This window comes from Jatropha curcas, chromosome 11 (assembly GCF_041381405.1).
Source record: "Jatropha curcas cultivar XTBG-Jc1 chromosome 11, XTBG_Jcur_1.0, whole genome shotgun sequence".
Taxonomy (NCBI): Eukaryota; Viridiplantae; Streptophyta; class Magnoliopsida; order Malpighiales; family Euphorbiaceae; genus Jatropha; species Jatropha curcas.
Window position 1 is genome coordinate 5,838,709 of NC_143161.1, and position 25,404 is coordinate 5,864,112.

Here is a 25,404-nt window from a genome sequence, read left to right on the forward strand (position 1 = left end):
AAAAAATGTGCAAATGTGTTCGTTTTAATAAAAAAAATTTATATTTTTAATTCAAAATTTAAGCAACTTTTATAATCAAAACAATAAAATATAATTAAAAATTTTAGAAAATTTTTGAATGGATACATATTTTAAATAATTATTTATTTTAGATATAAATAAGATATGAGTTTGACATATTAAAAATAATTATTTAAATATAAAATTAAAACTCTGATAATATCATTAATTACGTTATACATATTCTATAAAAATAATTAATTTTATTACAATATAAATTATTAATTTATTAAATATAGTAATGTTAAAGGAGTTTGATGGGCATTTAGTTCAACACAACCATTTTGTAGACATTTGGCAAGGATTTTAATCTGCAACTGATAGCAAATAAAAGTATTAAAGAGTTGTCGATCCATCAGCTCTGTTTTAATACTTTTACGAAAATTTTAGCGGTTGTAATTTTTATATGAAGTTATGATGATCTATGAGTCCTGAATAAAAACCCTTATTTTCTTAAAAAAAATAAAGAAAACTCATTATTTAAATTCATAAATAGGTTACATAATTGTTGGATTTCTTTTCTTTTCCTTTGTTATTTTATCCTTTATCTTATTTCAACTAGTGGGTAAGCATATGACTTTATTGCAGGGGAGGATGTCTTGATTGAGATGCACTCATAGGTCATGTGGGAATGTGACGGGACAAGGGAATTATTATTAAGAGGGCATTCTAAACCCTACAAGTGCTTACACATTAGAATTGACAATTTTTAAGGGAAACATCTAAAGTTTAGAGCTACACATGACTCGAATTAGATTGAATTTATTGATTAAAATACTCTAATAAATTGGCAAGTCAATAATTTTTTAATTCAATCAAATTCGCCAAAAATGAGTTTAGTTGTATATGAATTCAACATGAACTCGTGATCATTCGTGAGCTAATAAAAGTATAAAATTAATAAAAAGTTAATAAATAACTTCTACAACTACTATATTGAATCTAATAGATTCTCTCTCTTTTCATTTTCTGGTGTTGCTCTAGTCACTCACAATTCATACCTTATTGCTTTCCAAGGAAGCAATCTTTCTTTTTAGAAAAGGAAAGAAAATGAAAATGACAGGCTTAATTAATCCAGTATTCTTGCACAAATAAATGATTAAATAAAAGCTGAAAGTCCATCCATACAGCACGTGCCCACTAACTTGCATAAAGGGACCTATCAGCCATTAGCCAATACCAATATGCAATAGTCTTTCAACTTTTAGGTTGTGACAGAAATGGGTAATTGCAGCAACGGAAATTAGGCACAACAACAACCATTATAACATATCACTGAAAGCAACAGAATTGCTAATTGGTGAGCATAAGCAGAGGATTACCTCAAGTGGTGACCAGATGAATTTTGAAGCTTTTGCTTCTTTCTTTGCTCCTTCAAAAACCAGCCATCCATCTCTCTCTTGACTAAACCAGCTGAATTTAGTATAATATAAATCTTCCAGCATAAGCCAATTAAAAGGAACTATTCTACCGAGAATTACATAAATCACTCAAACTTCTTCCTAGATCTGCATAAAAGCTTCAGTCTTGAAAATAAGTAGACACGGTAATGGTCGAAACTTAAGACGACAAATCTAGCATGACTATGAATAGTAATCTTCAAGACAAGCAAGCTGAAATATCGCATATTCAAATATGATCTGTTTTTACAATCTTCAAGACAAGCAAGCTGAAATATTGGATATTCAAATATGATCTGTATTTACAGGGGTCGTTTTAACTCTCAGATGCCACAGTTTATCAGCAAAATGTGGGTTGTCCAGAAGATGGGGATAGAAGAGACTGGAGTAAGTAATATATATGCACAATGAATACACTTAATTATTTATATGTATCCTAAATTAAAAAATATGCTACAAAATAATATGAATTTTGGAACTACTGATCTTCAAACCGACAAGAAGTAATCATCTTCGCCTTGATCTTTCTACGTCATTGCCCCCTCCATGCTTGGTAGGGTGTGGAACTTTGTTGGACGCATCTGCATGAGACGCAGGATTATCTTTATCTCTAACCGATCTAAGTTCCTGCAGAAAGCATACACATGACACACCATAAAAAGAAACCACTGAAGTGCAGTTGTTTAGTGGGGGAAAAAAGACATCAAGGAAAGATTTTTGCAACTGGAGCACTAAGTGACAACTGATTAATAAAGACATGAAATATTTCTGGAACTATGATAGCACAAAAAAGGCTAAATTTGAAGAAAATTAACTAATAAGGAATTCTGCCTCTCATCTATAGACAAAGAACAAGTAGAACTGTTTTTCTTGCTGGCATTGAAGTCCAATGGAAACCCCTCAAGCATACATTATGGCAATAAAGGTGTGTATTATGTATTCATGCCAGTTTCCCCAATACTGTGTAACATGATGCTACACGATGATAATTTTGAGAAAAGTAAATAATAGCTCAGATACTAAATTGCGAACTACAGTGCCACATGAAACAATATGAGCACCTAGGTTACTCAATCCTTCAATTGACTGTAAGTGATGAATTGTAAATGACATTACTTGAGCATAACATCATGAAATTAGTTGAAACTAGAAACCCACATGTTAAGCTAGTTCAAAACTAATAGAAGAGTAGTGGAACTTACAGCACGAAAAGGAAAGTCATCTGCCTCAAGCATATGAACAATTTGCCCCATCTTTGGTCGCTTATTCGCATCCAAATCTATACATCGAAGACAAACCAGCAAGGTTCGTTTCAAAGCTCTTGGAGAAGGTTGAACTTGAATTAGAGGATCTAAAGCCTCCTCTCCACGACGACTAGCCACCATCCCTTTAAACCAGTCAACCAAGTTCATCTGAAATGAATTCAATAGAAACAGTGTTAAGGCAGTGCTGTATCTCTGTTATAATGTAACTAAAAAAAAAAAAATTGGTAATCACCTCTCCAGCTGGCCTGGAGTAATCAATTGGGCTCCTCCCTGTAATCATCTCCATAAGAAGAACTCCAAAACTATACACATCACTCCCCTCATTAAGCATACCTGTGCTTGCATAATCAGGAGAAACATATCTGGAGCAAAATGGCAACAGATTAATTACTATTGCATGTTAAAGTTATATATGTCACCTAAGTTTGAACAACTCATTATTGCAATTGATTTATAAACGTGATAAAGTACAAACCCAAATGTTCCCATAACACGTGTAGTGACAAAGCTTGACTCAGACCCCAAAAGTTTAGCCAATCCAAAGTCTGAAACCTTTGCGTTCCATTTTTTATCCAGAAGTATGTTACTGGATTTTACATCACGATGCACAACTTTAGGTTCTAAACCTTCATGCAAATAGGCTAGACTGCAACAGATAGGAATTACAAAAAAGTTCAGGGAAAAATATAAATTAGGAAAGAAGTTTAATGAAATTATTAGCCAGCGATGATGGCAGTGCTTTAAAGCTTTGCCAAAAAAAACTATCAATCAAGTCAATCCAAGCCAGTGGGCAAACGCAGGAAATTATAATTTGAATCAAGCATATAAAGTGAGATAGATTAAAGGGTTGATGAAATTCAAAAAATAAAAATGATGGGAAATCTCATATTCAGAATTTTCTTGGTGCTACAGTAATTTGCGTTGGTGTGACTGATTAACATTATACAATGAAAAACTAATGGTATTAGCATCATTTACAATCAAAACTGCCAAACAATTAAGGCTCATGCAAACAAGAATACAGTACCCTTTTGCTGTCCCAATGGCAATCTTCATTCTGATATCCCAGGTCAGGGGGCTAACAGGCCCTACATCACCATGTAACCACTGCTCCAAATTGCCATTGTCAACATATTCATAAACAAGCATCCTGAGAAGCCAATAAAATAGCCATGAACAAGAAAAAGAAGACAATTCTCAAGTTAAATGCACTATAACAGAGCCAAGTTGCCATATGGTAAATACCTACGAGCACCTTCTGCACAATATCCAAGAAGACCCACCAAGTTCTTATGCCTTACTTTTCCAATGGCTTCAACTTCCACCCTGAACTCCTTCTCTGCCTGCCCTCTATAAATACAAAAGCAGCACATGAAACTTTGTTCCAGACAAATTTTTCAGGCACTCTACATTATGGAAAATTTTGAATCACGATGCTTATAATGAAACAGAAATATTATGAAATGAAATACACCCATTCTGATTCACAAACTTTCAGAAGATATCTTGAATTGTTTTTGTATTTATAGGAGGGAAAGATGCAAGGATTCGAACCATAACTTCACTTGCTAAGAGGTAAGTATTTGAGCACTGGGCTACTAGTACACGACTCTTTATTGACCAAGTGGAGAAGTGATATTACTCTTTATAGTCGTAGTCAATCCCAGGAAAAGTTATTCCATGGTCGCTATTCGTAAGCCATTGGGCTAGTAGTTTAATGGTTGTTCTACATTGCAGTCTAGAGTCTAGCAGGCCAAGGATTAAAATCTTGGCACTCCTGCCCTGTAAGTATTCCTATTTATTAGAACAGTAAAATGTAATTTCACACGCTATGGGGCTTGGAATACGTATTCCCAAGTCATTAAAAAAATGCTGAAAAGTTAAGTGAAATCAAACAGTTAAGCATCTTGATGAAAAATAAAGTTTAAAGTAGGAAAGCCTCCTGAGGTCATTGATATAAGATAGTGTTAAAATAAAAATGAAGGTTGAGAAAGTACAAATCAATGGGTGATAAAAATGGAAAAGAAAGAGTGCGCACTAAAGCACAAAGTAACCGTATACTTTTCCCAGTACTCCCTATGAGAGACCATCTGGCACCGACAAAGAGGAGAAAATATCCGTTTAGATTATAACTTATTATTGTTAATACTTAGATACTTATATTGACTATTGATATGAAAACAAAACACCATTAAAAGGGGAAAAAATAAAAAATAAAAGGAATTGTTTTTGTTTATTATAATCGAATTAAAGAATTTCTTAAAAACCATTTTCTAGAGAAACAAACAGAAAATTTGGCTTGAATTTTAAATTACCGTAAGCACTCACTTGTTGTTAAGCAGATTCTTCACCGCCACTACAGACCCATCTTCCAACTCCCCTCTATACACAATACCGTATCCTCCTTCACCGATGACATTTTCCTCGGAGAATCCATGCGTCGCAATCTCCAGCTCCTTCAAGCTATACCACCGGCCCCACCCGATATTCTGTTGCGCCTCCACCAATGACACGTCACTAATAGTACTGTAAGACGCGTCATCACTTTCTGCACTCTTCTTCTGCTTCTGTTTCCCTTCTCCGATCTCCAAATCAACAACAGTCTCAATCTCTTTCTTCTTAATCACATTTCCAATTTTGACCTCCTCTTTCTCGCTGTTGACTTCGCGATCCAAAGCTTTAATTTCTTCTATTTCTTTTGAAACTAACGGGATCATACCAGAGCTCTGCTTCGCAAGCACTTTGTTCCGTTTCCGCGAGGTGCGGTTCAGGCGGATACAAAGGAAAACAATAAGAAAAACTAAAAGTACGCATATAGAAATAATTGAGATTAGAACATAGAGCTTTAGATTGAGAAATGGAGTTTCTGAGGAGAGCTTATTGTTACTGCTGTTGGTGGAGGAAGTATCGGTGCCGGAGACCGACATTGGTTGGTTTGGTTTCCAGCAAGTAATGGAATTTTCTAGAGAATTTTTGAGAGTGGACGTAGTGAAAATATGATTGTTTTGTTGACGGAATAGTTGTGGGAATTCTGGAAAATTTAAGAGTCAGTCAGGTGTCGATGTCGTGAGAAACAGAGGAGAGGGAAAAATGAAAAAGTGCAGCTTCAACGGATACAAAGTGAAAGCAAAATAGCGAACAAGACGAAGAAAGAAGATAAGTTGAAAGGAACGTTTAAGTTACGAGTTTTTACATTTAAGTCTGCTTATCAATGTTTATTACGCGAATGCCACTGAACAGCGCACCATTTAAAAAATTTCTTCCATTATTACCATTTTATCCCTTTTCTCTCCAAAAAGATACCAATATTCATATATTTTTATTAAAATTAATTTAATGTTAATTTTCTGACTTACGATGGAGAGTGAGAGATCAATTAGCCTTTACATGTTAGTGCTCCTAACATCATAATACAAAAGAAAAATATTGAATTATTCAATTTTTTTTTTAAATTAGATTATTAATCAAATACCAAAATACATTGGATACAACATGTGGGAGAAATGATTTTGTCATTTGACTTTGACATATTTGTTTAATTGGTTAAAAATGCTTTTTTATTTTCTTTTTTCTCACATTGAATGTGAGTAATCCACATTAAAATCTTTGCTTTACTCGATGAAACCGGCAAGAATATAGTGCCCTCGGTCCTCACTGTCTCTCACCACGTGGAATCATTCGGGCAATCACTGTCCCTGATCTCGATGATGTATAGTTTTTCCCAGTGGAAACTTTTATGTGCATTCCATGAGGCTTTAATTTTTTATTTTTTCTTTTGTCAACACAAGGTTGTAATTTAAAAAAAAAAAAATGATAACTCTTTGTTAATATTATGTATTTTTTATAAAAAAATATGGATTTTCTTCACAAATATAAATGGTTTTAAAGTATTTTTTTCTATAAATATAAGTAGTTTTTTAAATATTTAATAAGATTTTTTAGTCTTTACTCATGATATATGAAAAATATTAACTATTTCTATAATTTTCTAAAATCATATTTAGTCAAATAAATAATGTGAGATAAATTATAATTTAATAAAATTAAGAAAAATTTTAGTATAATTTAGGAGAATTAATTATTTTTTAATTACTGAAAAAAAAATCTTAAATGATTTATTTGTGAATGGAAGGATTACATTTTTTTAAATCAATTGATATTTCTTTATGCTTAGATTGGGATAAAATTTTTAGTCAATTAATAAATAGCTTTAAACTCATATCGAGAAAATTATGGCATTTTTAAATTACTCGCTCCATCCTAAAATATTAATAGGTTTAAGGTGGTTATTTCATTCAAAAATATAAGATATTTTAAATATTTTCAGATTTTTTTTAATTTTATCTTTGTGTATATTATATATAATAATTATCTTCACAAATTACTTTTAATTTTGAATTAAATAATAATTTAATTTAATTACTCTTAACTTTATTATAATTTAAGAAAATTAACTTTTTTCTTAATTTTAATATAAAATCTTAAATGATTTATATATTTAGAATGAAGGAGTACAAATTTTTATATTTCCATTATTAAAAATATTGCATAGACTAAATATCAATCCACAAATGGCATATAAAGTTGACGAGCAATCTAACTAATTGATTAATATTAATCTTTTAGCATTGATTGGCCTAGACCCAAATAACCCATAAATTACCATTTTGTCCAAAAGTTGGTGTATGTGCCTAAAAAAAAAAAAAAGAAAAAGAGAAAAAAATTCCTAACCCTTAAAGCAATTGGATAGAATCCAAAAGTTTGTTCATTACCCACTTTTAGTGGGTAATAAATACATTTGCAATCGTAAAAGGTAACCTAATTAATAAGCAAATCTATAACTTTCCATAATCTACTACCTTAAAAAACCATTAAATTTTTGTATAAATTATAATAAATTATTGAGTAAATTGACTGTGTTATCTTTATTTAATATCATTTTTTAAAAAACTATTAAATTAAATTAGTAATTATTGGTCACATATAAAAGGTAAATATAGAAAAAATGAATTTATTACTTCTTGAATTGTAAATATAACAAGTATTATAGAACAGAGATATTAGAATATGAAAAGGAAAAACTACGATTTTATCATTATAGTTTCACATGATTAATTATTTTGCTCTTACATTTTAAAAATTATACTATTTTATTCATGTAGTTTGTTCCCATTGAATAATATCCTTTCATCTATTATTTAAGATTTGTTAATAGTTCCAAATTACAATGATAAAGTAGTTAATTATGTAAAATCTATAGCCAAAAGTGTAATTTTCTCTTTTTAGTTCATATATGTATATTGGGTTAATCCTATAATTACACTAGTATTTAACCACTTAAATCTCAAATAATGGACGGAAAGATAAATTCGTTTAAGAGATTTAAACTACATGGATAAAATAATGTAATTTTTAAAATATAAAGACAAAATAATTAATTGTGTGAAAATATAGAGATAAAAATATAATTTCTAAAAAAAAGACTTGAATGTCTTTTTTTTTTTAAAAAAAAAAAAACTTTTGTACCTCCTAACTCCACGTTCTTCGATAGAACTAGTTTTAATATATGATTATATATTCGCATAAAGGATGTATCAAGCCCGCGAATAATAAAACTTTTGTTATTCTATTTTGCAATATTTTTTTAATTAATCCCCAATTACTTGCATTAAAAAGTAATTTAAATTACTGACCTAATATAATTGATTTAATTGAAAATGACTCAGTTATCTTAAATAAGCGGTCGACTGTTCTAATTTTTTTTTTAAAGAAAAAAACAATGTTTAAAGTTTGTGCTATTTATTTATTTATCTTCCTATCTTATAATGAGAGAGATATTGGTTATTTCATAACTCTAATAAGAAATTATAAGGACCGACAACACATATATCTTGATAAATCTTAAGGCACAACTCTAGAACCAAAACTTAGAATATTTTTTTTAAATTGATATCATAAAATGTAAATAGATAAAACAACTCCCTATCTTCAAAAAATTAATCATTATTACATTTGATTAAAAAAAAAAAAAAAAAAAGACAGTTCTTTTGTTTCCAAGTTCCTTTCCATTGACCATATATGTCGGATTGCAATTAGATTAAATTAAAACACTTATTGCAATGCAGGCCGAATATGTAGAAAAAGTTTTTGAATTTGATTTTCAATAAACGCACCTATAGGAAGGGATGAAGAGCATTAACTATGAGTAATCCCGAGCTAAATTAGACAGTCATTGATAATAAGATCCGAATACCGGTAATTTACACAAAAAAAAATTAATACACTTACTTAGAGCACAATTAAGTTAGTAATTGTCATAAAAGTTTGAACTACTCCCACATGTCAATTGTCTTAACCTGGTTGCAGGTTAATATCAAATGTAACTTGCCACCTAATGCCCTTGTCAAGTTCCTCTCAAAGGGATCATTTATATGATTGCTTAATAAATGTTTAATGTGGTTTTATCTGCATTATAGAAAGTTATATACATATCCCATTTGAATAGGTGGATTGTTATATATGCCAAATATGTAAATTAACACCTAAATTTTATATAAAAAAAATTATATCTTCAATTTTTATTTTGATTTATTGAATATTTCAATTTAATTTAATTTGAAAAATTACACATCTAGTTGAGACCTTTTAAATATCATTTGATCTTTTTTAATTTTAGTGATTTATCTATAGATGATGCTGTACCATGATACCATTGTTGATGCGTAATCAGTATTTCAAGCTAAAATCCACGAAATTGAAATCAAATTTTAAAAAATTAGGAAGAAAAGCATGATAAATATCCTTTATTTTGTGGACATTGAACTAATTAATATTTCAATTATGTTATATATATCCAGCCCCTTAAGATATAACAAATTACTCATGTAAACTAGAAATTTATAATTTGAAATAATAAAAAAAAGCATTTATGTAAACATAATGATGGAAGCTGAGCGAGTATCTTTGAATTTTAAATTATACGCACATTCAAACTCTTTTGACTAATTTTAATTAAATTCATTTAAAATATTTTTTTATTAGTAATGAGATATAGTATCTGTAAATACCTACAATCAAGTTTATTTAATACGGTGAATAATGATAATATGTACCTAAAATTTACAAGATGGACCGATCTAAATCTAATTTATTAGGTTGTTTATAGATTAAATTAATAAAAAATAATATTTTTTGTTAAAACAAAAAGTATTTTTAACCATATGCTTAACGAGAAAAAAAATTTGTAGAATTTGTCAATTTTCGTTTTTCAAGCTTAAAATCGTTTTATTTAATGAATTGCATATCATATTGGCATTTGAACAAGGAGTGTGGGGCCATTGCAAACATTTAATTGTTAATGAAAAAAATCGTGAGTTTATGGGACGTATTAATACAATTCAGAAAGGAGCGTCTGTAATATCAAATTTCAATGCCAAACAAATCCTTCTTGTGGGTCAGCCTCCCTTACTATGATGTTCGGATTCGGATTTTGTTTTTATTTTTTATTTTTTCATTTATTATTGCTTGTGACGTTCAGTTTTAGTTTTTAGAGTGCCATTCGAAACATGGTCCCTCTTCGACATTCATTTTCTGAAAAAAAAAAAAAAAAAAAAAAAAAAAATTGTTAGAAGATGTAATGTAACATAGAAAAAGAAGTTACAAATGAAATATTTTAAAATGAATTATCCAAATTATGCATAAAAAGAAAAAGTTTATTGTAGGATCTTGAAGGCTTGAGTGTTTGTGTTTATTTCATATTGAATTGTTTTTTTTTTTTTAGGAATATTTCATATCGAACTTAAAAAATATTATCATCCAATAAAAATAAGCCGTATGTTTATTAAAAATGAAATATGTGGATTAAAACTAAAAATAAAAATGGAGATATAATTGAATCATTGAAATTTTTTTATTTTAATGCATGAATATTATTTTTAATATATATATTTTCTTAAATTGATCTTGTTAAGATTCAAGCTTGTTATTTAGTAGGCTAAATGTATAAATTCACGCTTGTATTTTATTATAAAAAATTTTTTATAATACTCTCAATATGTAGTTTGATCAATTAAAGACTTTAAATTATAAAATTGTGTCTATTGAATATTTCAATTTAGCAAAATTTTTTATATTAAACATTCAATTTGTAGAGTTAGATTAATTAAATATTTATTAAATAGTTAAAACATGTTAAAATTATTATTTTAAAAATTATAACAACTATATATCAAATCAATAGATTGTATATAAAATTCAAAAATATCAAAAAAACTTATTATTATAAATATGGAGAGGTATGTAATGTTAGTATAATTTATAATTTTACGGCACACAATAAATTCAACGTAAAAAATTAAGATGCCGGAAGAGTAAAAAATTAAGATGCCGAGTGATTTCTGTCAGAAAGTAGTTCAACGAATTTATATATTTAGCGACTTTTTTAGTAGTTTTCCTATTGCTTCACCTATTTGACCAAGACGGAAAAAGACATTTGAACGTGATTAAAGCAATCTTCTTTCAAGGTTTATAACGGATATGTTAAAAGTTTGAAACTAGAAAAGTGGTTAATCTATTCATAATTGGAGAGGTTAAGCATTTGGAAGTTGATTGAGACAAATAAATAACAAATTGAAGCAAGAGGGATTCTAACCTATTAGTATTAGCCAAACTGTTAATTTGCCACTATGCCATCGATTGAGGGACTATATTATATGGTTACAGTCTCGAAGGCCCTGCAGCTAGCTATGAATTGCTTCAACATGGGAGACATTACAATTTCTAATTTATACATATAATATATTATATTGGCAGGTACGTCTTTTTTATGCACTCAATGTCTTTAAGTTATTATTATTATTATGAATTTCTTACTTTGACGTCACGGTATTATTAAGATATCTCCGGCAAAATTAACCGTTTTACTAGCTGTTAGCTGTTTTTTTGTAAAACGCTAAAAGTTAAACGTTAGATGAGTTAACTTTTCACGTTATATGAATTAACTTTTCAAGAAATGCTATCTTAATCTCTAAAAGCTAATTCAAACATTATGTTGCCAAATACTGTAAAACAGTAGCGTTTAAAAAAAAATTGCTTAAAAATTGTTGCCAAACACATTCTAAATCTTAAAATCAACTTGGTGCTGGAGAAAATAAAAAAAAAAACACTATATATATATATATCAATCAAATTTAACCTAACCGGTTTCCATCAATTTTAAATGCGAAAAAAATTGAAAAATTGCACATTTGAATTTTGAATTTACAAAATATTAACTGATTTTAAAAGAAATATTCTGACTAATAAAGGGACGAAATTATAGTAAAAATTACGTAAATTTTAGCAATTTTAGTTTTTATATCACCGTCGGTGCAAAATATAAGATTACGGAGAATCAATGTGTTAATTCTAATAATTTAATAACAGAAGTGCACTTATTTATAAAAGGGATAAAACACAGAAGTAAAATAAAATTTTCATATAAGTCATAAGTTCACACCATTGAAATTATTCTCAATTAAAAAATGAACTAATATATCACATAATTATCAAATACTATTAATGAAAAATGACTTAACCTTAATTTCGTTCCAACTAGAAAATGATGAGCCTCCTTGAGTTATGGCATTGTTTCTGGTTTTCTGCACAATAGGTTAGCGTATCGTAGCATGTAGAAGATGATATTTCCCCGAAAGACACCCACTTGGCCCTCGGTCTTTTTATCATCATTACCATCAACCATCCAAGAGACACCGCATTTGATAGGCCATGATTATGTAATAATTTTAATACATTGGTATTTATAAGAAATTCTTTATACATTTGAAAGATAATAAATGGAACTTAGAGGAGAACTATCCCATTCAACGACACTCCGTTTAAAAAATGCATAAATGTAGCATAACTTTGTTTATAATGTAATGTAGGTTTTCTATAGTATGGGCCCAATGATTGTGTATGGCTCTGGAGTACATCAAGTTTGGGTTCATGATCAACCCAAGCCCAATACTATGACGAGCCCAAAACAGACCCAAGACCGTTTTAACTTCAAATGCTTTAATGATAAACATGGAGTATGCGTCTAGTGTCACTTTTATTTTATGAGCAGGAAAGATCCGATAAAAAAATAAATCGGAAACCGGAAAACTAACTGTTGATTGAACCGTTAAGATCAGGTCCAGTTTGGTTTTTTCAAAACTGATTTTATATTCGATCTGATTTTGATTTTTTCTATATCAACTCCAATTGGCCACTGCACTAAGTCCATCCTCCGCTGTCTGAGTCTGGACCCATCCCAATCCGAAATCTGGAAAACTTATCCTATCAAATTATACTAATAAGAACAAAGAGCAGGGTTTTGGTGCGGCATCTTTATTATGCTTACGGTGGGATTTCCTCCAGTTATTGGTTGAGGTTTACTTACACTTGCGGATGGAAGCAGGGTGGATGCCCCTTAATAACATTTATAAATTTTAAAATTCAAAAATCAAACTTATTTAAAATGTATATATTTTTTACTAACATCGTGCAAACAATTACTGGCTACATCCGACTAAACTACTGTGATACAATGGATAGCGGTATTGAAAGATTTATACCTACAATCACGTAATTTTACTTTTTATATTAATTTCAAACTTATTTATAATCACTCTCATTAAATAAATCGAAACAAGTATGTAAAATATCCTCCTCTTCTATCCCTATTTGTATTAATAATAAATTATTCATTATAAAATCTTGAATTTTTAAAATAATTTATATTAATAAATAGATAAACTTTAAATATTTTATCGTAATTCAAAATGTTACATCTTTAATTAAATAAAAATTATTTTTATGAAATAGATTATTAATGAAAATTATATTATACAAAAAAGTTCACCAATCTATATAAAAAAAAATTAAATTATAAATTTAGAAGTGTTAAATATTGTGAATTTTTATACAAAAAATAGAAAGTCATAATCTTTCAATAAATGGAGACTAAAATCTCCATTGACGATTACAGAAGTTGGTATGTTGCTGACAATTAGTGTTTTGTAGATTGCTTTTTTTATTATTATTTTTGTTTGTGATGTTTGTTTATGATAATTATTTTTTTTCAAAACCATAAGTTTCGCAGTTTTCTTATTGTTATTTCTATATATGATGTCTCTTTATCTTTTTCTTCTGATAATTATTTTTTCTCAAAATTATAAGTTTCGCAGAACTTGATTAAAATTATAATGTGATGTCTATTCCCATCACCATAATCAACTTTTTTACTCTCTCTAGAATTGTCAAGCTCCCTTTATTTCATTTCTTGTGAATTTAAGTTTGAATTAGAAAATAAAATCCTAATCAATAAAGAAACCAAGAAGCAAATAGTGGAGAGATGGAAGAAAAAAGAAAAGCTAATAGAGAAATATGAGATTGAGCGTATAACGGGTGATCAATAGAGATCACATAGGAGAGAGATATCAGATTTTGATACAAATCAAATGAGAGAGAGAGAGTTGATACAAATTCTGCAAATCACATATATAATAAACTTATGGTTTAATCACTTTAGTTATGTTGTGAAATTCATGCTCTTTTATTAATTTTAATACTAATAATTTGTTATTTGCATCTTTTATTATAAGTTGACTCATTAAATGACTTAAAGATTAAATATAGATTTTTAATCATTATTCACAATTTAGAGGTTAAATTAAACTTTGTTTTTGATTGAAATATAGGAGATAATTTTGATAGTTGGAGAAGTCACGATCTCGTGAATTTTCAAATTTTGATTTATATTCATACTCTCTCAAGTTTTAAATTTATATTTACATTTTTTTTTATAGATGTTATTTAGTGTTTAATTCTGCTATATAAATTTAAAAAACTAAATGGTATGTTTATTTGTAAATAACTAAATGACATATTAATAAAACGATACGATGTAAATAATTTGTATGTTTTGATTTATATAAAATCTAAATATTGACCATTTTAAATGAATATTTATTTATTATTTTAATATTTATAGTCATTTTATAAATATAAAGAAATTATATTTCTTATTTTGGGGGAAAAAATTCTCTCACTTTTAATTTGCATAATAAATAAAGGGATTGATTCGTTTCGACGAAATTTGTTAACAGAGCCCATACCATACCGAAGACAGTGAAGCCGTTCCCAGATTAGCACTACCGTTGAAATATTATTAAGTTTCCCTACTCGCTAATTATACAAAACAATATACTCGCCCGAGACACGCAGCCACGTTTTTACTGATATCAACTTTAAAACTTCTCGTGACTTATCGTCTCCGCTCTATCTTGATCCCGAAATACCTCCGAAAACCTCTTATCAGATGATGCCATCAAATCCGAAGAAGCGACAGCGCGTGTTACATCACCGCTATTTATCCTCCGCCAACGCCTCCGCCACCACCACGCGCCTCTCCTCCACCGCAGCTCTCATCGATTCCTTCTCCGACAAAACCATCACAGAAACCTCCCAGAAGCTCCGTCGCACATCCTCTCATCCTCTCTTTCCATCCTCCACTTCATATTCATCGTACGCATTTACCACCACCAACGCCGACACCTCGTTCAACGACCCCACCACCGCTGATGTCATCCTTCGCCTTTTCCTTGACGCTACAGCCCCCTTTACAGATGGTGATGGTTGCTTTTCCTCCGTCGGTGAACAATCTGACGTCCAGATCTACCTTCATTCTCAAGTCCTCCGTCGTGCGAAGTATTTCTCTGCCCTATTATCTGATCGCTGGCAACCCAACTCTTCCGCCATTGAATCCAATTATCCAAATTCCAATGGCAAGAGTTTGATCTCTCTCAAATTCGGGGTTCAGCCTACTCAGGGCTCCATGGATGTTCATTTAACCGTGCTTGAACTCCTTTACACCGACGATTTTACCACCGTAATAAACTCTGCATCCACGGCTCTTGATATTCTACCTGTGGCGTTAGAGTTGTTATTCGAAGATTGCGTGAAGAATTGTGTTAAATTCCTGGAAGCGGTCCCGTGGAGCGAAGAAGAGGAGAAACGTGTGCTCAGCTTGATTCCTTTTTTGCGTGAAGAGGAATCTCAAGAGCTTTTAGCTAGGACTTCACCGGGGAAGGATGATTCGTGCGAGGAAATGCTTCACGGATTGATATTAGCTGCAATTCATAACCATCCAAACATGGCTTTCGTGAAGGCATTTGTGGCTAAATTGTTGAGGGAATTTTCGTCGAGAGAGTCCGCTAGGAGAGTTCTGGAGAGAGCTTTTGAGGAGAGTTTGAAGATTGTGAAGGAATCGCTTGAGGAGTACTCAAGTCCTGATTTTAGAGGGGATCACAATGAGACGGAGGCAATACAGAGATTGAATCTGCACACGGCCTTGACTAATGGGAAGCATTTGCTGTGGCTGGTGGAGAGGATGATTGAGCTGAAGGTGGCGGATAGTGCGGTGAAGGAGTGGAGTGAGCAGTCGGCTTTCACAGCTGATTTGCAGCGTGCGTTTCGTGATGATGCATGGAGGAATATTGTGCCGGGTCTTCCTGCTGTTGTGCTTCGTTGTACATTGAAGCTTGCCAATGCGGTTGCTGCTGGGACCATTTTGGCTGCTAGACAGGTATGCTTTTCGCTTTGCATTGCAATCTGCCACTTATTTGCATATTAGTTCAAACTTTGCAGCTTTAATAATTGAGAATTATAGAATTGAAATTGCTGTGAAGGGAAGGAAACACTGCTTTCATTTATAATGATCTTTTAATGTTGGGGGGGGTATTTGTATATGTATCTCTTATGTTGAAGTATACTTGCCTAACCTTTCACCCTTAATGTCCTATTTTGATTATAATCAAGGTTTAGTGCTTTTAGGGAGGTTGTTTCATGTTTTCTGTACTTTTTACAATGTCACAATGGCTATATTATATTGCTTAACTGAAGGTTGAGATAGCTGAGGCAGGCTCATGCTTTTGTTCAAATATAAAGAACTCATGCGAATGTTTGATTCATGAAGATTGCATCCTTCTATATTTTATGGAACAAAGTGACAGAATAAGGAATTTGTTTCTTTTTTATAACTTATTACCTATATAATGACTAGAAAAACTTTGTAGCGATGGTGGTAACTAATAGAGTTTTGGATTGTGTTAGGGTGTACATGGTTCTGTATGGATAAATTTCAAAACCAAGTCATTATCTGTTTAACGAAAGAACCAAACCAGGAACGAATATAAATGTCATGTATTGTTGTGGTATTGAGACACTTGGAGGTATAGAATCATTTAATCGAATAAAATTATTGCTTAGTTTGACATACAACTATGATGCTGAATAAGATATGAAAATATCAAGGATGAAGATCTGGGGATGGAAAGGTGAAGAAATCTTAAACTGAAGAATTCAAGATGAAATATGTTGAGCACTGCAGGAGACTTTTAAGGAATTCTTCTTGAATAGAGCGAGTACATTCTTCAGAAAAATCCTCCAAGTTCAACTTTGCAAATACAGATTCTCGGAGTTCCCACTTCTAGTAAATTTTACCTCCTCTTGCTTGGAAAAAGAAGTATATATATAATTACATGTGAGCCTTTATGTAACGCAATTTCTACCCTTTTGCTTAAAGTACAGCACTAACTTGAGCCTTTATGTAAATCAATGTGATAAATCTGGCTGCTTTCCTTTTTATGATGCCACATTGCACCAGCATTTTGCAATCTGCTGGGGTGTCTACTGTTAAAACTCCAAGAATATAAATGCATAAAATGAATTAACATGCAGAACATCCCCATTACAGAACTTGACTTACTGGAACCTATGTTTGACACTTCGGCTTGGACCTTCAATAAATTGTATTTCCTTGTATCATCCAACATAGTTACTATAGTAGATGGTTAAGTTGGAGTACTTTCTTGCAGGTGAGGATGAAGCTTGTAAAGGACTGGCTTCCTGTTCTGATTGTATGCAAAGACAACGTGTCACCGATGTCGCCTAGTCATAAATCACTGTACATAGAGCTGGAAGAAACATTCCTAAGAATTATCTCTACGCTGCCAATGTCAGATGCACAAGAGTTGTTGCAGCAGTGCCTCAGCTTCTCAACTCGAAATGTTGAAGATTGCCCTCATTTGGTCTGTGCATTCAACACTTGGTTCCGCCGTGCAATGCAACCACCACAAGGGAACCTTTGATAGAGAGATGGACAGTTTTTTGTTGAGAACTGTAGCCTCTGCTTCTGAATTCTAGATTTTTGTCAATATTGTGTATAATGCTCTGATGTTTGTATTATCGCATAGTTTACTCTGTATATATACCACGAATCTGCATCAGGAGAAAACTATATGCTTTCTCTTCATTTCTTATACTCTTCATTTTGGGGCAATACCCATGGTTTTTGAAAAATGATGGTGGCCTTCATTGCATGGTTTTTGCTATGGCATGTGATGTACATATTTCATTCTAGGTTTCAATTAGAAGGGAATCCCTTTTTTTTTTTTAAAGAGCATGTCAAAATTTATTCTTGATGCATTGCTTTGATTTGTGACTGGAAATCGTGACGTGGCTGTACATAGAAGATTGCCACTATATATGGTCGTTAGGCATAACTTTTTTTTTTTTTTTTTCTAATTAACTTTTAAGACTTAACTTTGTTGCTTGTGTATCGGAATTAATCTGTCAACTTGAGAATGACAACTGCATGCTTATCAGAATCACAGTATATTTTCTAGTAGGTTCAAATTCTCTCATTTTTTAGAGATATTTCTATGCAATTTCGACTATTACATGTTCTAGCAGGTTCAAACTTGCACATTAGAGATGATCTCACTACAATTGGACTACTATTATTATTTTTTTTTCTTTGGTGCTGGACCATGTTTGTTCTATATGAGTCCATTGGGGTAAGTTAAATCCTACATGTGCCTGTAAAATCCTTAAGCGATTCCAGTGATTCCATTGTACTCCATCTATAAGGATTGCACACTCGATTTATTATTTAAGAAACGACATCCAAATCAATCCCTGTTCTCAATTTAGATTTAATTGTGTGGATTTGAAGCCACATCGATTCTATCTTGTGCATATCCAAGATAGTTTAGTAACTTTGGTCTAGTGGATTTGAAGCGCACTAGACTCCATTTTGATGATCTTAGGATCAATTTCTTGGTTTTGGTGGCATTTACAATGTTCTTGGTGCTGAATGATACATATAAAAACAACAGTAGTAACACTAAACCATAACTAAAACATTGATCAAGCAAGCCATGCAATGTGTTCATGTAAACATAGGTATATTAACTTGAAAAAATTAACGAGAGATCCAAATCTATTTTATGTGACAGAAATTTCATTGCTATTAACACCCTTGCAAAAAGAAAAACCAGAACTCCACCGTCTTAGAAGCAACAGCAGGTTATAGTAACTAAAAATACAGGGTCTGTATCGGGTGGAAAAATGCTGCGGAGACGGTGCAGTACATTTAACAGGCTTAATCAATCTTTTATTACAGATGCAACAACTAGAATTTATACATTGCCTGCGCTCAGATGCAATTATGTGATGAGATTATTCACAATCAGGGCAATCTTTAGTTAGAGTAGCCGCCTTCTAAAGTTGCGGGCGGTGCCTTGGTAAGTTTGAACTAGCAACCCCACACCAATTCCAATTCCAATGCAAATGCTTAGGCCAATACCAACACCTACCCTCACACCAGCATTGAACCATGAAAGTTCGCCGTCTTCACCTTCTAAATATCCTGTTCCAAAGTGACTGTATTCTTCATTTTCTGACTTGTGATTTGAGTATTCTGACATCTGCATTATTTAAAAATTAGATTAAAGCTCTGAAGTCTAAGTCTGAACGACAACCAAAACGGCATAGTCACAAACTAAATGACAATTTCAATGGAGTATTCGTTGAAACGTTTGGCTCTTTCTCACTCATTTTTGCTTAGTGTTCTAGCTGATCAAGAAACCGCTCGAGTAAAAGGACAACCTTGTGGGTTACTTTAGCAGGCTCCATCACTTACAGGAGCATTTTTCAATTTACACACACTTTATTACAAAGTAGTACATCTTTGCATTATACTTGTCACCTTATGCGAAAATTCAAAGCTCAGTGCAACACTTGCGTGGTATAGTATATAATCAAACCATGTTGTCAAAAATATTCTTTAAATTATTTTGAACAGTTTCTGCTATATAGTCCTCCACAGAGATTCAATCATAAAGTAGTAATGAACATCCTGAGCAATTCATTGCACACGTGCAACACGTAAAAAAATAGAATATAACAAAAAATAGAATTTCATTTTGTAGGAAATGTAACCGAAATGCGTTTATCATGCTGCTCTGTCAAATTGCAATGGATAATGTGAACAATACGAAATAAAAGATAAAGGATAACATTGCATAAAAACATGTTCCAGAAACCATATCAGTTGAACTAGTTATTTTAGGTTTGCTATATGGAATTGAGATTAACCGCATTTAAGGTCAGTGTTTTAATAAAGAAAACAAGAACAAAGCATCCCAGATACAAAAGAGTGAATTTTCCCTGCAATTTCATTACTGAATCAAGACATACCTGTAAAGGAATCCTGGAAGGGTCATAGTCTGGACCTTCAGTTACCTCATATTCTGGTATAGAATCTAATAGGCCTTTTCTCATCAGCTTTTTCCGAGAATTGAACTGCAAAGTCTTAGTTAAGATAATTGGAGTGCCTAAAAAGGATCCTGCAACATACACCTCAACTGTAGGTGAAGCTGATTCTGGACTGGCATATTGTTTTGCCTTCAGGAAGCTAGCGCTTACAGTCACTTCTGATTCACAATTCATGCTCCACTTCTGAGTATGACTTCTTGATTCCCCCATAATACCATTGTTATAACACAATTCAAGTACTCCGGATAACACGAAAACATTCTTATCAAAAACCTCAAACCTCACACCCCCACTAATCCTTATACTATCGGTGCTAACAAATGTAGCTTCTTCTGATTTCCTATCCAACCTATCTCTTCTGAGAAGGATCGCTGGCCCATCGTAGTTGACAGAAATTCGAATACCATTAACTTCTATAACAGTATCAGGATGTAATGGAATGTGGGTTACTGTAAGGAACTGGGGAGTTGAGTCATCAATCTCACATTTGCTAACACGAACGTAAAATACTCTCAAATCAAGCCACGGTAATGATACCTTAATGCTAGGTTGATAAGGAGTGTGTTTTGTATGTCCATTATCCAACACCCCATTTCCATTTCCATTAGATATTCTATGGGAATTCTCCATGGCTAGAAAGATATTATCTTCCTCCTCAATTAAATTCTTCTACTTTGATTCGCACTAGACTTGGCAAAATCTATTTTGGAAAAACTCTCGTGAGAGAAAATAACCTGCATCCATGTTAACAAAGTGAATTGACAACATGTCAAGAAAATAAGCTGGTCATTGTAAGTACAAGGAACCAGAAGCCACAAACCTGCTACTTACACACAGGAAGAGAAAAGAACAAGAAGAAGATAAAGAATTGAGCCTGAAAGTATTCAATCCAACTGCTTTAAACAATGGAGGTGAACAAAGCAAACTACATGGAAAAATAGAGAAGATTCAATCTAACTACCCTATATGATTTAATCAAGCTAAGTAATCTACATTGAAATACGAAAATATATATACTGTTTCACTTAAAAGCCAATTGAAATTTTTGAAAGAAATCCCAGCAAAAAGAGAGAGAGGCATGCAACTAACAAGGTGAGGGAGAATTAAAGAAAAAGGGTGTGAAAAGAACAATTAACAGGAAACAGGTTTAGAAAGGGAGAGCCAAGAAGGAAACAGCAATGATAGCAGAAGCAGAAACAAAAAGATAAAGTGATAAGACGATGAGAAACAAACTAGAGAAAAGTACAAATATCTAAACGTTGATACCCAATAAATGACAGTCCCTCCTGATAGGAATAATAAAATAAAAACAAAAATTAAAAAAAAAAAAAAGGAAAAATCAAAACTTGTGTCTTGTCAAACTGATTAACTCATAATTTGAAGTGAAAGAAAGGATCAACCAAACTCAACTACTCAATACAGAAAATCTAAAAAGAAACCAGGATAAGCAAATGAATAGTACATATTAATTGTTTAATTGCAATGAAAAATTAATCACAAAGAAATCTACACCCAATTAAAGCATAAAAAATAAAGCTGCAATTCCATTTACAGTTACAGATACACCGAAGACTAAAACCTACCTCTGATTGATATTATAGAACAAAAGCAAATCCTCACATATCCCAATGAAATTGTGGCAATAGAAGACAAATTATGAGTGTCACATAAAAGTATAGACAATGCTCTCTCTATCTTTTTTTTTTTCCTTTTGAGCGTTTAATTACTGAAAAGGCTGTCTCCTTTTCTTTTGAGTGTGTAATGTAACAGAAACAAACAAGATCGCATCATTTTATTACCCATAAAAACTCACACTTAGTGCGTTTCCTTGGCCTTCGGGCATCCCTTACCATTGAATTTGAGGTCCCTGATGAAGGTTGTGTAACTTGTGTCTAATTCAAATAATGAAGAGTGATTTTGATTTTTCTTAGGAAAAAAAAATGATCAAGAACAAGAGGACGAGTGGACAACCCAAACCCACAAACTTAATTCTATCTGATCCGTAGGAAATCTCTTTTTTTTTTAAAAAAAATAAAGTTCTTCAAGTTGAAGAAACAAAACTGGGTTGTCCTTGATTTGATCAAATTTAAGTAAGAATTCAAGTTGCAATAATTGGGTGATCGTTTATAGTTTGTTTTCCAAGGGTAATGTTACATTCGAGAAGGGGATGACTATATTTTGATATTCTTGAAATCTTATACGAGGAAGAAAGAAAAAATCTGCAAGTTCACAACTCACAAGGCCGATTGAATTGAAAAGGACATTTAGTCTTTCTTTAACCGACAATTTTTTTTTTTCTTTAATGCTATACTTAGGTACAAGAAAATTAGATTTTAATTAGGTTATGGTTGTTAAATAGGTTAGGTTTTTTCTTATAAGTTTATTTAAAAAGGTTGTGTTTGCTCTTTATTTTATGGATATAATTCAATGATTAAAGTTCAATTACAAATGGAATACTCCTTTTAAAAAAAAAGAATGATATATTTTTTTTCTCAAAAAAAAAAAAAAAAAGAAAAAGAAATAATTTTTATTTGATAAGTTTCAAATAATTTCACATGGTATGTTTTTTACTAGATGAATAGATCTAATATCATCTACTTTATTGATCAAATCTTTTTTTAGAATAATTTATTGTCAATCTTATACAGTCAAATCATGAATGAGTATTATTTTATTTATTTGTATAATTTTTAATTTTAATTTGAAACATTTACCTTTAATTGGATTAATTAATTACCCTTTTCTTGTTGAAATTTATCACTTCTAATAAACTCTTTTTTTTTTTTTTTTGAAGAATAGAAGAAAAATTTTATTAAATAACTTTAGTAAATGAACGAGCCACCTGTGCCATAACTATAATAAAGTTTTAGTTAAAATTTGAAATTATAATTAAATATCCCGTTAAATTATACAAGCCATTTTTATGAATTTTTTTTTTTTAATATTCAAGTTGGAGTAACTTTCCTTTTAAAGTCAGGAAAATAAAAAATCTAAATATGAAAATTCAAAAAATTCTTATTTTAAGTATAAACGTGAAATTTGAAATTTTTATACTTAAAAGTTATGATGTTCCCTAAACGGGTAAACTGGACTTATCATGAATGGATGAATAAGGTATGAAACAATAAATTTCAAATTTAACGTATCTAAATATTTTGGTGTACCACTCAATTTAAGTCATTAGAAGAAAGGAAGAAAAAAAGATATTGAGAGTTGAATTATAATATGTTTAGATTCGTATTAATTAATTTAATTAAAATTCATCTTCAAATGAAATATATATATATATATATATATATATATATATATCAAATTGTATTAGGAATTATTTGTTAATTGTTACAAAATTGTTGTCTAGCAATATTAACAAATTATATAATATATAAAATTGTATGGGATAATGTTACTTAATAATTCTTTTACGAAATATTAAATGAAATAACACAAATTTTCATATTTTCTTTTGTACACAAATATATATAATTTTATATTTGTAAAATCGTCATGAGCCAACTCTTTACTTATCTCCTATAGAGAATAATTAAGTTATTTAATTTTTAAACGGATATGATCCTGAATATTTCGTGATTAAAAAAAAAGATATATATAATTTTTATAAAAAAAATAATTATACTAGTTCCTTATAGTGTAAAAAAAATGTGTATTTTCTAAAACATTATTAAAGTGTACGCAAATAAGTATAATATGACACCTAATACGTTGCCATGACATAAGTTCAACGTGTATATCGTATTTTCCATGTGGAAATGTTTTACATTTTATTAATACCCACAATTTGTTTGATAACAAACATGAAATTGTTATATTTATTAAATGACTTTTTAATTATTTCGGTATTAATCATACATTTGGCCTTTCTAAAAATTTATTATATTATATTTTATAAATTAGTTTTTTAGATGAATATTTTATAAAATTTGTTTGCCATGATATTACATCGTAGTCTTGTTTTATATTATCCATGACAATGACATATGATATAGAGATATTTTTTGGTTGGCATCCATCAACCTTCCTTTTGTAATGGATAGTGTTTGAAAAAGAATGAACAACACATTGTTAATGAATTCTATATAATATATAAGTTAAAACATTCACCAATCAATCCAATCCTAGCAAAGCTTAGAAACTAGAATTCAACTTAAATCTAATTTCCAAGAAAAACTCCAAGGGCTTGTTTTGAACTTTACAAGAATTTTATGGACGACATGTCACACGTTTAAATTTATAAATTTTGATAATATTGTGAATTTTTCATATTGATAACAAATAATTTTATACTTTAAAAAAAGATAGTTTTTGGAGTTTTGACTTTTATATTCGAACTATTATTTTCATACATGGTTAAAATAACTTTAAAACAATAATTTTATATTTTTCAACTATTTAATAAGTGCTTAATTAATCTAATATTATAAGTTAAAGTGTTCGATTAAATAATTTTACAAATTGAAAACTGTATTCAACAATAATTTTATTTTACAAATTGAAAGCTGTATTCAACAATAATTTTTAAAGTAGCTTTTTAAGTGGCGGTTTATGAAAAGTTAACACCGGTAAGGTTTGTAAGATATAAAAAATATTTGGCAGGCAAGGGAACAGTTCTGCTGCAATTTACGGTGGAAGCAGTTGATTATCTTTGATGGTTATAAACTATTCCTTTGCAAAAGAAATCCTAACATACAATCTTTGGTCTAAACCCCCTGATTGGGAAAGGTTAATAACCTCCACCCATTCACCCTCTTTTCACCATATGAGTGAGTGCTATGTTTCATTAGCCTACAATGACAAAAATCAGAAAGATTTAATGTCAACTAGTAATCCCCAATTTCAACATCTTTCATAACCACTTGAAGAAAAACAGGAAAGGATGGCCCTGCAAGATTCAAGCCTAATTTTCTTCCATCAAGCCAGCTGAAAGTATAAAACACGACAGGTTCTGTTTGAAAATAAGAAAGCCATTCAGTTTTGCAACAATTGGGACTTGGGAATAAGTCTCTAACAGCCATAACAAGATT

General features: G+C 30.8%; 3 protein-coding genes across 10 annotated transcripts; 1 reads left to right on the forward strand and 2 right to left on the reverse strand.

Annotated features, from left to right (window-relative positions):
* Window positions 1-1,658: 1,658 nt before the first annotated feature.
* Window positions 1,659-5,881, reverse strand: LOC105632227 (Protein kinase superfamily protein). 2 transcript variants are annotated; one of them, XM_012214550.4, is made up of 7 exons: window positions 5,054-5,880; window positions 3,971-4,075; window positions 3,753-3,875; window positions 3,201-3,371; window positions 2,958-3,087; window positions 2,663-2,872; window positions 1,659-2,087 (listed from the first exon to the last, which is right to left on the reverse strand). In XM_012214550.4, the coding sequence occupies exons 1-7, from the start codon at window positions 5,650-5,652 to the stop codon at window positions 1,968-1,970; spliced, it is 1,458 nt and encodes a 485-aa protein (XP_012069940.1). In that variant the 5' UTR covers window positions 5,653-5,880; the 3' UTR covers window positions 1,659-1,967. The 2 variants fall into 2 exon arrangements, with proteins under 2 accessions (XP_012069940.1, XP_020534547.1); XM_020678888.3 differs by lacking the exon at window positions 3,201-3,371 and having other exon boundaries at window positions 5,054-5,881.
* A 9,085-nt stretch (window positions 5,882-14,966) lies between these two features.
* Window positions 14,967-18,106, forward strand: LOC105632238 (BTB/POZ domain-containing protein At1g63850). 2 transcript variants are annotated; one of them, XM_089715859.1, is made up of 2 exons: window positions 14,967-16,331; window positions 17,060-17,561. In XM_089715859.1, exons 1-2 carry the CDS (start codon window positions 15,066-15,068, stop codon window positions 17,084-17,086), a joined length of 1,293 nt encoding a protein of 430 aa, XP_089571985.1. In that variant the 5' UTR covers window positions 14,967-15,065; the 3' UTR covers window positions 17,087-17,561. The 2 variants fall into 2 exon arrangements, with proteins under 2 accessions (XP_089571985.1, XP_037491374.1); XM_037635446.2 differs by lacking the exon at window positions 17,060-17,561 and adding an exon at window positions 17,623-18,106 and having other exon boundaries at window positions 14,979-16,331.
* An 868-nt stretch (window positions 18,107-18,974) lies between these two features.
* Window positions 18,975-22,614, reverse strand: LOC105632244 (uncharacterized protein At1g01500). Of its 6 annotated transcripts, none has more exons than XM_020678894.3 (4): window positions 22,179-22,614; window positions 21,197-21,290; window positions 20,288-21,099; window positions 18,975-19,515 (listed from the first exon to the last, which is right to left on the reverse strand). In XM_020678894.3, the coding sequence occupies exons 3-4, from the start codon at window positions 20,993-20,995 to the stop codon at window positions 19,294-19,296; spliced, it is 930 nt and encodes a 309-aa protein (XP_020534553.1). In that variant the 5' UTR covers window positions 20,996-21,099; window positions 21,197-21,290; window positions 22,179-22,614; the 3' UTR covers window positions 18,975-19,293. The 6 variants fall into 6 exon arrangements, with proteins under 6 accessions (XP_020534553.1, XP_037491375.1, XP_020534555.1 ...); XM_037635447.2 differs by having other exon boundaries at window positions 21,186-21,290; XM_020678896.3 differs by lacking the exon at window positions 21,197-21,290 and having other exon boundaries at window positions 22,216-22,614.
* Window positions 22,615-25,404: the final 2,790 nt, after the last annotated feature.

What these genes read in the sequence shown, in the direction of transcription:
- LOC105632227 (XM_012214550.4), bottom strand. Translation starts at nt 5,652, where the DNA reads ATGTCGGTCTCCGGCACCGATACTTCCTCCACCAACAGCAGTAACAAT. An exon ending in ACTCCAGGCCAGCTGGAGAG is followed by an intron (nt 2,873 to 2,957) that starts GTGATTACCAAT and finishes AATTCATTTCAG; the next exon opens with ATGAACTTGGTTGACTGGTT. An exon ending in ATGACTTTCCTTTTCGTGCT is followed by an intron (nt 2,088 to 2,662) that starts GTAAGTTCCACT and finishes TGCTTTCTGCAG; the next exon opens with GAACTTAGATCGGTTAGAGA.
- LOC105632238 (XM_037635446.2), top strand. Translation starts at nt 15,066, where the DNA reads ATGATGCCATCAAATCCGAAGAAGCGACAGCGCGTGTTACATCACCGC. An exon ending in CCATTTTGGCTGCTAGACAG is followed by an intron (nt 16,332 to 17,622) that starts GTATGCTTTTCG and finishes ACTTTCTTGCAG; the next exon opens with GTGAGGATGAAGCTTGTAAA.
- LOC105632244 (XM_020678896.3), bottom strand. Translation starts at nt 20,995, where the DNA reads ATGGAGAATTCCCATAGAATATCTAATGGAAATGGAAATGGGGTGTTG. An exon ending in CTTCCAGGATTCCTTTACAG is followed by an intron (nt 19,516 to 20,287) that starts GTATGTCTTGAT and finishes TAAATAATGCAG; the next exon opens with ATGTCAGAATACTCAAATCA.